Source organism: Spinacia oleracea, chromosome 2 (assembly GCF_020520425.1).
Source record: "Spinacia oleracea cultivar Varoflay chromosome 2, BTI_SOV_V1, whole genome shotgun sequence".
NCBI lineage: Eukaryota > Viridiplantae > Streptophyta > Magnoliopsida > Caryophyllales > Amaranthaceae > Spinacia > Spinacia oleracea.
In genome coordinates this window covers 6,475,430-6,487,556 of record NC_079488.1, presented here as the reverse complement: position 1 = coordinate 6,487,556, position 12,127 = coordinate 6,475,430, and the positions used below count along the sequence as shown (strand labels likewise).

At 35.7% G+C, this 12,127-nt stretch overlaps 1 protein-coding gene across 1 annotated transcript; it reads right to left on the bottom strand.

Moving 5' to 3' along the window:
- Positions 1-1,060: 1,060 nt before the first annotated feature.
- Positions 1,061-11,260, bottom strand: LOC110776277 (mitogen-activated protein kinase kinase 2). Its single transcript, XM_056836439.1, has 9 exons — positions 10,992-11,260; positions 10,735-10,819; positions 8,939-9,076; positions 4,730-4,954; positions 4,434-4,616; positions 4,121-4,344; positions 2,412-2,457; positions 2,200-2,308; positions 1,061-1,543 (listed from the first exon to the last, which is right to left on the bottom strand). The coding sequence occupies exons 1-8, from the start codon at positions 11,060-11,062 to the stop codon at positions 2,219-2,221; spliced, it is 1,062 nt and encodes a 353-aa protein (XP_056692417.1). The 5' UTR covers positions 11,063-11,260; the 3' UTR covers positions 1,061-1,543; positions 2,200-2,218.
- Positions 11,261-12,127: the final 867 nt, after the last annotated feature.

Sequence of the window (12,127 nt, the reverse complement as noted above, 5' to 3'; positions counted from 1 at the left end):
TTTCTCGCTTTCAAAGCCATTACTTGACTGTGTCTAACACGAGTAGGGATGGCAATGGGTCCAAGATCCGACCCAGATCCGATTGGATCCGATCAATTTTTTAAGGTCTGAGTCCAAAAAATTTAGACCTTGTGGATCTGGGGCGGATTTGGGTCTTTGTTTTGTTTAATGGGGCGGGACTGAGTCCAAGAATTAAAGACCCAGATTCGGTCCAGATTCGACCCACAGACCCATATATATATAATTTTAAAACAAATTAAATATAATTCAATCTTTATGTGCTAAAATTTATTCAGTTCTTATGATACTAAACTATTTAAAAATTGTTTGACGTGACATATAAATAATAATATTAGAAACTTTAAATATTTATTGTATTACAAGGCTAATATGATATTTTTTCCTAAACAAAATTAACGAATATTCCATATTTAGTGGTTTTATTAAAGCAAAGTTACGTTTACCCTACAAAAAAAATGGGCCAAAAAAAACGATTTTTTGGAAAAGAAACACGCTTAGACCCATTTAGGACCCATATCCAACCCTAGACCCATTAGACCTAATGGAACTGGATCTGATTTTTCTGGACCCAACGGATCTGGATCGGATCTGGATCCACCTCTTGAAAAGCGGGTCTGGATCATGTCGGACCTGGTCCAGATCCGACCCATTGCTATCCTTAAACACGAGTGGACTCCATAGGGTATAAGTTGTACAGTATAACTCACTGAGTAAAACATTATCAAGTGGAAATTATAACACAAAGTATTTGTTTCAATGAAAGTATACCTTTAAAACATTGAAATTGTATAGTTTTAACTAAAATAATAGACAAATTAATCAAAATGGGAAAACAATTTTCTTTGAACTTGTTCACTTTTAACAGCAGTTCAGAAACTTACTCCATCCGTCTCTTTTGTTATTCCTGTTTGGAATCGTTTATGAGACAAAAAAAGTAAAACAAATAGAGACGGAGGGAGTATCAAGCATTTAACAGGATACTTCCCAATTTAAAAGGCCGGCAACAATAAACTGCATATCAGTATTTGACAAATTCATCTATAAAATTCAAAGGAAATTGTGATTTCAAACAATTTCATAGACCTGATTACTGGCAAGGAATTTACCATAACCACACAGCAGAAAATCATTCATACATAAGAATATAAGATAGTCTAGGTTCAAGCACTGAGTAACGGGCAGAATTCAGCTTAGCAATACAACATATGTGCATGAAAAATTGACAAGACATTGATTCTTTACAGCAGTAAAAACCTAAAGTTGACAGTTACTTCACTTTTGGACAGCTGATCATTTCAATGCTTCAACTGCACCAAACAAGCTTTTCACCATGAACAAAAATACATCTTCTCGACTCAAAAATCTCTAGGCATTTATAGCACCCTTCACAATCGACCAACTTTCTCAGGCATTGTTGTCACAGTTGGTTTGCACTTATAGAACATTGCCTCAATCACATTGTTTTTTTGTACCTAATACTTGGGAGTCCAAATTCCGCAAAGAAGGAGCTATGCGCCAGAAACTACAAAGAAATAGATGCATTTAGGCTATATTCTGTTCACCTTATTTCCACTAATTTCAGGAAAGATAAGTTCAGATAAGATAAGTTTAAGAAAAATAAGGGTTAAAATAAGTTTTGATAAGTTCTAATAAGTTCAGTTAAGCTCAGATAAGATAAATTTAGGAAAAATAAGTGAAAATCGGGTGAATAGAACGCACCCTTGGCCACAATTGCTTGATTCAATTAAGATTTAAGTACTTCGATGACGGCCTTGCTATTCTTCCCAAACCAGTCCACATGTCTAAAGATGGCTGTGTGCCGGGCCGGGCCGGGCCGAGCCTAGGCATGACCCGACACGATCACGAAGTCGTGTGCCGGGCTTGGGCCGCATTTTTTTTAAAAAAAGCACGCAAAATTTAATAAAATCAGGCTTAGGCACGATGGCCCGTGGGCCTGGCCACATTTTGAACTTTTCAGACCGGCCCAGAATGATGCAGAGTGGGCATGGACCCGTTTAGGTCCATGGCCCGTGGGCTCGCGCGACCCGGACCACAACCATATTTACACATGTCTACGCTTCCTAGAGAAATGTCACTTTTGACTCAACTGTTAAAAATATTAAATGAGAGATTGTTCATTTGTTCTAATAGTAACAGAGGTCCAGAGCAAAGACTTACCAGAAGTCCAGAACAGATTCTACAAGGTTGTGAGTGGAGATCCAGCGTTTGCAAAGTAGGATGCTAGATCAACGTGCAAGTCATCATACATACTGAGGAAAGGATGTTCCTGAATTATGCATTAAGCCATTCAGAAATCCGTAAGAGCAATGGAACAAAAAAATGCTTCTGACCTAAAAGAAGTATATCTAGGAAAAAATTGAGCCACATACCATTAGCTGTTGAGCTGAGAGTCTAGCCTTCGGATCTTTCTGTAAGCTGAGTAAATGAACAAAACTTCAGGGTAAAATATACCAAAACCAACGCAGAGAATAGAAATTTCCTACGTTAGGATTCACTTCATTTTCTTGAAAAAAAGGTTATATGTTGTATCCAAATTCCCAGGATGCACAAGCACAAATATATATCGCATTATATGCTGGTTATAATTTACTTGAGGGAAACACAATAAGTAATTTAACCAATAGTCTTAGTAGTCCAATCAGAAAAAGATAGTCAGGATTTGTTACTACTCACAAGTCCCTACTACCAATTTCAAAGTGGAGTCCATGAATCACGATGGCCCAAAAAATTGCATCTTACAAAACCAAGAATAATGTTTTAAGATTCTAATAGATAAGTGCTTCATGTTTAGAAAGACTGAAATGTTGAGGCTCACTCTACTAGGATCTATAAAGATCACTACAAGCCTCCTCTTGAAAAAATTGGGTGTAAAGGCTCACCGGTTACACCAAGGTACTGAAATACTATAGGAAAGGGCAACTGAATTTTTTATTTCCCTCAATGCTGTAGAACTATGTTACTTGGACTCTTCATTTTACCTCAAGACTCAAGTAGGATCCTCGACACTCGGACATGGGTATGGACAATGGACACTTCACTTTGGACCAGAATCATGATTTTTTTTTTCACAAAATAGCCGAGTCGGACACTTGGACACGTAGCTGTAGAGTCTGTTTTGGTGCTCCCAAAGAGGGTAAAGATTGGTTTCTACTCTTGAGTATTTTACCTATTTGCAATAACCTGAAATTTGGGTAGGGTGATATACTAATAGCAAAGGCACAACAGTCTTAAATCGATGCAATATGAAGCACAGACTCTAAGCAGTCAATATATGCCATTGATAACTTATGTATGTTATATAGTTTGCGTGAAGCTGAAGGTGCAACAAAACAGTTTCTCTAGGTGTTCACTGTTTAGAACAATAGATAGTCCAGTGTTCAATAGATAGTCCAGTGTTGATGACAGTAGTGAAGTTGGTTGTTTCATTAAACCAAAACACAGCAAGTTTAGAACAGTGTCGTTCAGTACAAGAATCCTCCACCACCAAAAAAACACATAAATACATGATAATGTACATGTGACCAAAGGATTAGACAAAAAATACTGACACAATGATACTGTCAGTCAGCTATCTAATGCAACCGACCTAACAGGTTGGAATGTCAGTTGTCATGTTAATGAATAGTAACGAAATTGATTTCAAGAAAGAAAAGTTGACATGAATAATCGCAAATGTCATCCATTCTATCAATCACACAGTATCAGGGAGTCCTTTTCAAAATAGCCCCAAGTGTTATTTCTTCTTTATGCAGGTTCTTTTTAATGTGTCGTGACTTGTCAATAGGAAAAACAAAGCTTCAGACTATTTTCAGAACCCCATAACTTGGAGGTCTTCCTGAATAACCAAAAGGTGGGTTTAATTTAAGAAGATGGGTTGCGATAATGTATGTCAAATATATCGTCTGCTAATACACTCCTTTCAAGAAGTAACAATGTTTTGTTCACGTTCATCACATCAACTACTGATGTTTATATCCGTCTTTGGAATTGTGTGTGTGTGTGTGTGTGTGTGTGTGTGTGTATGAGAGAGAGAGAGAGAGAGAGAGATAGATAGATAGAGAGAGAGAGAGAGAGATACCACGAGGATACGAATGAACAGAACTCAGGAGAAAAGAGGTCAGAGGGGGGACACGGTGGTGGCTGTTCAATAATGGTTTCCATAATTGAAAAATAGTTAACCCAACCATCATCTTCATCTGGTAGAGGATAGGGAAATTTTCCTGTTGCACACTCAAGCACAACCAAACCAAAGCTCCATATGTCACTTTTGGCATTATAGGTTTCTTCACTGAATCTCTCTGGCTGCATAATATCAACGCAGTTGACAATTAGGGATAATCATCACAGACAACTTTCAGAACCTCAAAAGCTTATATTTAGGTAGAGCTTACAGCCATATAGTGATAGGTTCCTATTTTAGTATTAGCTTGAGCCGAAGTACTCGCAACAATTGCACTAACACCAAAATCAGTAATCTTGACTTCTCCTCTATGATTTATCAACAAATTGGATGGTTTTAAGTCTCTGTGAATGATGTGCTTCTCATGATGAAGATAATCCATACCTTTTACCACCTAAAGATGTAGATATTAGAAAGTTGTTAAATTTAAACATAGGGGCAGAGAAGAAATTAGGAACCGGAAGAAATCATCTAAGGATACTCAGTTTATTATTGCATATTATCTACCTGTTTACAGATGGCAGCAAGATACTCTTCTGGGATAGTTCTAACTGTTTTTAGTAAATCTACCAAAGATCCTCCATCCATGTACTCCAAAATTATCGAGAAAGCCTCATTTTGGTAAAAACACTGGTAGCAAGCAACAACATAGGGACATTCAAGGGACTGGTTGATTTTCAGTTCTTGTGCAGTCTGCTTGCGAGCAGACTCTTCAATGTTCATCTGAATAACCTGGAAGTATGGTTGTGTCAGTTTTTTACTTCCAAAACAAGAAACATCTCACATATACAAAAATTCTGACATAACTGTGGTCAACTTAGAGATCTTGAATCTGAATATCGAATTTCCAAAATCAAAATTTTAAAGAGTCTATAAAATCTGATCATAGGATGTAGCATCATTTTCTTCAATTTTTGGGAACTACTTATTTAGAACAACTTTGCGAAAGCAACTACCACATACATTTCTTTTTGGAAGTGACTACCTTTTTACAAGTTTTCTTTTTCTTGGAAGCAATAACTTTTTACAAGATTCCATCAATGATCCATCCAAGGGGCCCACTTCAGCACTTTCCTCCCTTAACTAAGATATGAATCTACTATTTTACCCCTAATTAGTTGGTTGCAGTAACAAATTCCCGAAGTTGAAGCATTTACCCCATATTGAAAACCACAGTCTAAATATTGAATTATCCCCCCCCCCCCCTCAAACTGAAAATCCTAAAACGGATATTAATGATTAAGGCCCAAATTTATCAAGGAGAACTACTCCCTATGTGGAGTATAATCAAAACATCAAGGCCCAAATTTCTCAAGAACTACTCCCTATATGGAGTATAATCAGGCCCGGTCCTGATTTTTTGGGGGCCCTAGGCGAAATAAGGGATTAGGGCTCCTTTCGAAATAATATGTCGGATACATAACTGAAATATATCGTTTCACTATTGGGAAATAGACACATCAAAATTTTCGTCCAATCCACATATTCAAATTCAAATCAATAAAAAATAATTTTATCTTCTTCTAGAATTTCATCGGTCTGCTGCTAAGTACTTGCAAACTATTAGTAAAATAGATAATCATTTTATTGTAGTATTGGGTATTCAATATAAATAATAAGTTTTATTATTTGTTCAAAAATAAAATAAAATTGGTATCAATACTTATTTTAGTAGTTATTTACTCTTGTTTTCATTAAAGTTCAAAATTTGATTTTTCAGTAATAGGTAGGGGTGTAAATGAGCCGAGCCGGTCAATAAACTACTCGGGCTCGGGCTCGTTTAAAACTCGTTCATGTTCGTTCATTTACTAAACGAGCCGAGCTTGAACAACTTTTGAAGCTCGCTTAATAAACGAGCTTGAACATGAACATATGTATGCTCGTTCATTTAAGTTCATGAACAACTTGTTCATTTATGTTCATGAACAACTCGTTCAATTATGTTCGTAAACAAGTTCGTCTAGTTATGTTATGTATCATATTTTACCATATATACATTTTTCAAATATAAATAAAAATCATGTTTTTGACTTTTGGAATCTATAATAGAATAAAAATATTTTGAAATAAAATTTTAATTGCTAAATTATTGCTCTTTGACTCTTTCTAAATTATTAGTTTGTTTATCAAATAAAGTAATGTATACTTTAATCTTTATTATTAGATATAATTATAATTTGTTAGATTTTCATGTGGTTATACTCTAAAGCTCGTTTAAGAAAGCTCGTTTATAAACTCGGCTCGATTAATAAATGAGCCGTTCACGAACAGTTCGCGAACACAAAATATTTTAAACGAACCGAGCTTGAACAAATTTTTGAGCTCGGTTAAAAGCTCGGGTTCGGGCTCGAGCTCGCATAAGTTAAATGAACATGAACATGAACAGGGTAAAGCTCGGCTCGGCTCGGCTCATTTACACCCCTAGTAATAGGTAAGATAGACTCATAGTCCATCTTACTGGTAATTTTGCCCAGAAATATTACATGAATTATAACTAAGTACGAAAAGCTAAACTAGATATCAAGCACTACATACGTAAGCTCGGTGTGGACTTATTTGTCTTAAACGTAGTGCTAACATGAAAGAGAGAGTTTTAATAGGTTAAAAATGAACATACACAAAATATACATGAGAAAATCAATTCCTAAAAAATAAAAGTGCATTTTAAAAAAAAGCTAAAAAGTAAAACAAAATAAATGAAAAAGAATGCAGCAGTTGTGTAATATTCGCTGGCGCGCGGACTCGAAACCAAGCCCCGAGAGTAAAACATGGAAGTACTTTACCACTGAACCCCAGAATATATTTTTGTTCTTTTGTGCGTTAATTTAGTATTGTATTAATACACTGTACAGAGTTCAATTTTTGGGCCCCTTTTCGCCTTGGGCCAAGGCGGTTGCACTCCTCGCCTACCCTCAGGGGCGGGGCTGAGTATAATAAAAACATCAAGGCCCAATTTCTTTGTTTTGGTGCTTGGATGTTGAAGTTGGTCAAATTTTGTGTAAGATTTTTTCAACGTTTCAACTGAAAAAGTGAGACAAAAAAATTTTTAGAAAGGGGGAGGGCTGGAGGGGAAGGGGTGATTGGAAGTACCCCAGCGCCGCCAAGGAAGGACTTTGTCAACTAGTAATGCAACCAAAATAAAAAGTTGATAATAGTTATTTTAAAATATACTACCTCCGTTCCTTTTTATGGTTATGCTTTCCTTTTACGTAAGTTATTTCTTTGCACTTCTATTTTATTCCCTCTTTGGCAAAGTTTGTATTTCATCTTATCCCACATGGAACATTCTTTTTCCCTTACGTTTTCTTACACAAAATCCACTTACACCATTGTCTTGCCTACTTTTTGTACATAAACCCAACTTACAAAATCCTCTTTCCTACATTGTCTTGCACATGCACCACTAGTCCACTACATATACCCTCTCTTGTAGACCTGTCAAAAACGACCGACTCGAAAACTGAGCCGAACCCGACCCGAAAATACTGGGTCTTGAACAAGATTTTGTGACCCGTACCCGATTTTATATGAACCCAGGCAACCTGAAAAGTAATGGGTCAAAACCCGATCGAACTCGTTTTTGACATGGATGAATGAAATTATGAGGAATTTTAAGCATAGTAAACACGTTGTTGTTACTATTGTTGAGTGTAATATGATTTTAATTTGAATTATAGCCATTTTATAGTTGAATTTGACTAAATATAAACTTGTGTAGGAAAGTTTGTTAATTCGTGCTCATATTTTGTATATTTATTAGCTAAATTAATCAAAATATAATGGGGGTATTAAAATCTCTCAACCCGTTGGGTCAACCCGAACCCGAAAGTTCTGGGTCTTGAACAAGCATTTGTAAACCCGAACCTGAAAGTGATCGACCCGAATTAAACCGAACTCAAAATTAATTTTTTGCAACCCGATCCGACCGACCCGTTTGACAGGTTTACTCTATTGTATGCTCCTAAATATGTGTATCTACAGTAGTTGTAACTTGTAACCATCATAAAGGAACAAAGGTAGTATTTTTTTATTAGGTAGTATGTTCCATAAAGTTGTACTAAATAGGTGGAAGTTAAGAACTTCACAGCTTTACTAGGATTCTTAATGTCTGAAAGTACCAGTCCTAGGGGCATAACTGGTAATCTTGGATAGGGGACAATATGAGTCCAAGACTCAAGGCGATTAACAATGCCAGGAAATGCGCTTAATGGCCTGAACCAGGGGGTGGGGATTCTACGCAGCCATGTGTCAACTTATAAAAACAGTGAATTGGACTTGTATGATTCAACAATGACCTACTTCGTATTATATATATCCCAGATGCAGAGAAGCGAGGCCTGGGAGGTCAAAACCTACACAACCATACCCAAAACTAGTCAAAGACTAGAGAGACGGTTTCTGAATGCACAAACTTGGAGAGTTGGAGGTCTAAACTTTGCAGAGTTCATTCTGAAGAATACAGCCAGATAAGATAGGATTTAACAATGGATGGAAGTACTAGTCGCACTGAAAGAAAATTAACAAGGTGTGGCACTTACTACTCCATACTATCTCCTCAAACACACAAACCTTGGAAGAAAGATCTCACAAGATAAAAGTAGAGTCATATAGAACACATTTCAGGCTGACATAACATGATTCAAATAAGCAATAAGTTTCACATATACTTCTAAATCCCTGCAACCTTCTGATCTAATACTTTCACCAAAACCTTACCTTCAAAGCAAAGAACTGGTTAGTCCATTTGTGCTGCACCAGCTGTACGAGTCCACCACTACCTTTGCCAATGACCTTAATCATGTCTACATCAGCCAGGCTTATCTGGTTGTCCAACGGCTTAATGGGGGGAGGAGGCTGAGGGAAACAAACAAAATGACAGTGAGCAATAAGTTATTGAATAAAAACAAGACTAATAAGTAAGTTGCACTTTGTTACAAAGGCATTAAAAAGAAAGAGAAGAAAAGAGATACGGATATAAGAAAAGAATGCCTCTTGGTGTAGTTAAGAGCACATTATTTGGCCAAGCATTAATGTTTGTAACTATAAGTCTTGCAACTTGTGTTTGGGGGGGGGGGAGGGAGGGAGGATGATAATACACTGACCACCAAAATTAAGAATTTTTTGTCAACATTGCCTACATATAGAAATGCATATCTGAATATGTTTTGTATAAGAGAAAAATTAGGAACCATTTTGATGCAAATATCAAATCCGCACAATATCTTGGCAGTCAAGAAATTCTTTTGGTATTGAAGTATTATTTTCCTGCAATTATACGCTAACAAACTCTCCTTGAAGGTATAACCGTATAACTTAGAAGATGCAGTTCTGTTTTTGTTTATACATGGAAAAATCCACCATAAGAAAGAAAAAGAAAGGTATCAAAGAGGAATCGGTGTCAGCTTTTGAAAGTTCCTGATCACATTATCACATACAGTATAAACAAGCCAATAGTGTACATCATACGCAGTCATCATCATTGCCACTCATAAGGACTTCACTAAGGTGAGACAAGGCAAGAGGGAGAGGGAAGGGGATGTAGGTAGCTTCAAAGCCTCCAATTTGTGTCACTCTCCTCTATCGGTTAGACATTTACTAATTTGCTTTTCCATACTAGATCGGAAGCATAAGATACCTGAGAGAAACACATACTTCCATTCCTTGTAAATCTTGTTCAACAATGACTCTATGTTCACCTAAGTTGAGTATTCAGTCCTCCCCATATTCAGAAACTCATGGCCTACATTCTGCAAATAATCCACATCGTCTACCACGATAATATACATGATACTTCTTAAACTAAAACCTTTCCTCCAAAAGAGTACCGAACAGACTTGTAAACAACAAATTATAACTTCACAATGAAATAATACATCTTAGGCATTTCGATCCATAACCAGCTTTTGATACTCGCTAATGAACGTCGTTTAATTAGGTGCCTGAAATCCTAATCACTAATGAAATCTCACACACTCACTTACTTCAGCCATTTCATTTCCCAACTTCCAAAACACACCAAAATTAATGAGCATCTTCATGGTTATAATTAATTGATGCTCCAACATAAAATCTTTCTGAAATTCTTTATCAATCCAAAATTAACATTTTATGCAATTGTGCACATTGAGCTAATTAGGCATTAAATAATACATCTTAGGCATTTCGATCCATAACCAGCTTTCGATATTCACTAATGAACATTGTTTAATCAGGTGCTGAAAATCCTAACCACTAATAAATCTCACACACTCACTCACTTCAGCCACAACTTCCAAAATACACCAAAATTAAAAAAAATTAATGTACATCTTCATGGTTATTAATTGATGCTCCAACATAAAATCTTTCTGAAATTCTTCATCAATCCAAAATTCAACATTTTATGCAATTGTTCACATTGAGCAAATTATCATAAAATGGAGATCAGAAAACCAAATTAACCACACAAATAAATAAATTTAAAAAAAATACAAATTAGACGAAAGGAAGGTTTTTAAAAAAAAAGAACTCACAGCATCTGCATCGGTTTTCGGGACAATTCGAATTCCATCCATATTAACCAAAAGATCGCCATGTCGAAATGTACCACTTTGAGTTCTACAACAAAAATTCAACAAAATCAAAAACAAGAAAGTAATGAACAAATCAAATCAAGTACTACATTATTAAGAATAAAAGTAAAATCAGAAAAAACAAAAGTAGAAAATGATGAAGAAATGAAATGAAATCAAATACATTATTATTAAGAATAAAAGCAAAATAATCATACAGAAATTTAGCAAGAGAATCTTCATCAGGAGGAACATCGAGCCTGAGATTGAAGCCGCCTTTGTTCGGCATAGATTGTTGTTTTTGTGTGTAAGAGCTGAGAGTGGAGAGAAGTTTGAGATTGAGAGGAGAGAGAAAATGAGAGGGGAGAAGAAGAAAAGTCGTTGGAAAGTCGTCGTTGTCGTTGTCGTTGTTAAATTTGATTGTGCAGAGGGCATAAGGGGGAATGAAAATGAAATGAAATGCGCATCATCGTAAGTGACGCGGACTAGTATACGTAAAAGGTAGGTGGGTAACGTTTGCATACTTTTGCAGTGATTAATTCTGGGCGATAATAATAGTGCAAATCTCGTTAAGGATCCGTTTTATTGGGTTTATTTTGACTGAACTTATATTATCTGAAATTAAATTAAATAAGTTTATCTAAACTTAACTAAATTTATCTGAACTCATCTGAATTTATTTTATCTGGAAAAAAAAAACTTATTTTGTCTGAAAAAAACTTATTTGTGTGTGAAATGTCTGAAAAAAACTTATTTTTGCTGAACTTATATTATCTGACTGAACGTATCTGAACTTATTTTGTCTGAAATAAGTCAAAATAAGTCGAACAGAACAGGGCCTAAAGTTTATCCGTTTACGGTAAAGACTTTACAACGTCAATACATAATTATTTTACAAACTCCATTTTCAACAATTTTTTTTACTATAATAGATAAACTTATTTAAAGATTTTTTTGGGCCCATGCATATATCATTCAACTCTCATACAAATAAAAAAATATATGTATTTTTTTTTTTTTACTTTATTGATGTTCGTAGATAAATGGATTAATAGCTTAATAAACACAAATAGAATGAAAACATTTATCGATAGTGACTTGAAAAGATCTAGACTGAAATCGAACCAACCCGATACCTAACTGAAATGACCCGAACTGGTACTGAATAATCTGAACTGAAATGATTTGAGCCGAAATGACCCGAGCCAAAGTTATCCGACCCGAGTTTGACCGACCAAATTCATTTAGAACTTTGAGCCGAAATTGCCCGGTCCGTTTTTTACCCGAACCAGACTTGACCAGACCTGAAATTGGCCTGAATATGACAACAATTGACTCAAAGTTGACCCAAAAT

Bases quoted from the DNA above. Each gene is read 5' to 3' on its own strand.
- LOC110776277 (XM_056836439.1), bottom strand. From the start codon at position 11,062: ATGCCGAACAAAGGCGGCTTCAATCTCAGGCTCGATGTTCCTCCTGAT. The intron at 4,955-8,938 runs GTAAGGTTTTGG...CCATACTTCCAG, and splicing joins ACCAGTTCTTTGCTTTGAAG to GTTATTCAGATGAACATTGA. The intron at 2,309-2,411 runs GTATGTGGCTCA...TGCATAATTCAG, and splicing joins TCTCAGCTCAACAGCTAATG to GAACATCCTTTCCTCAGTAT.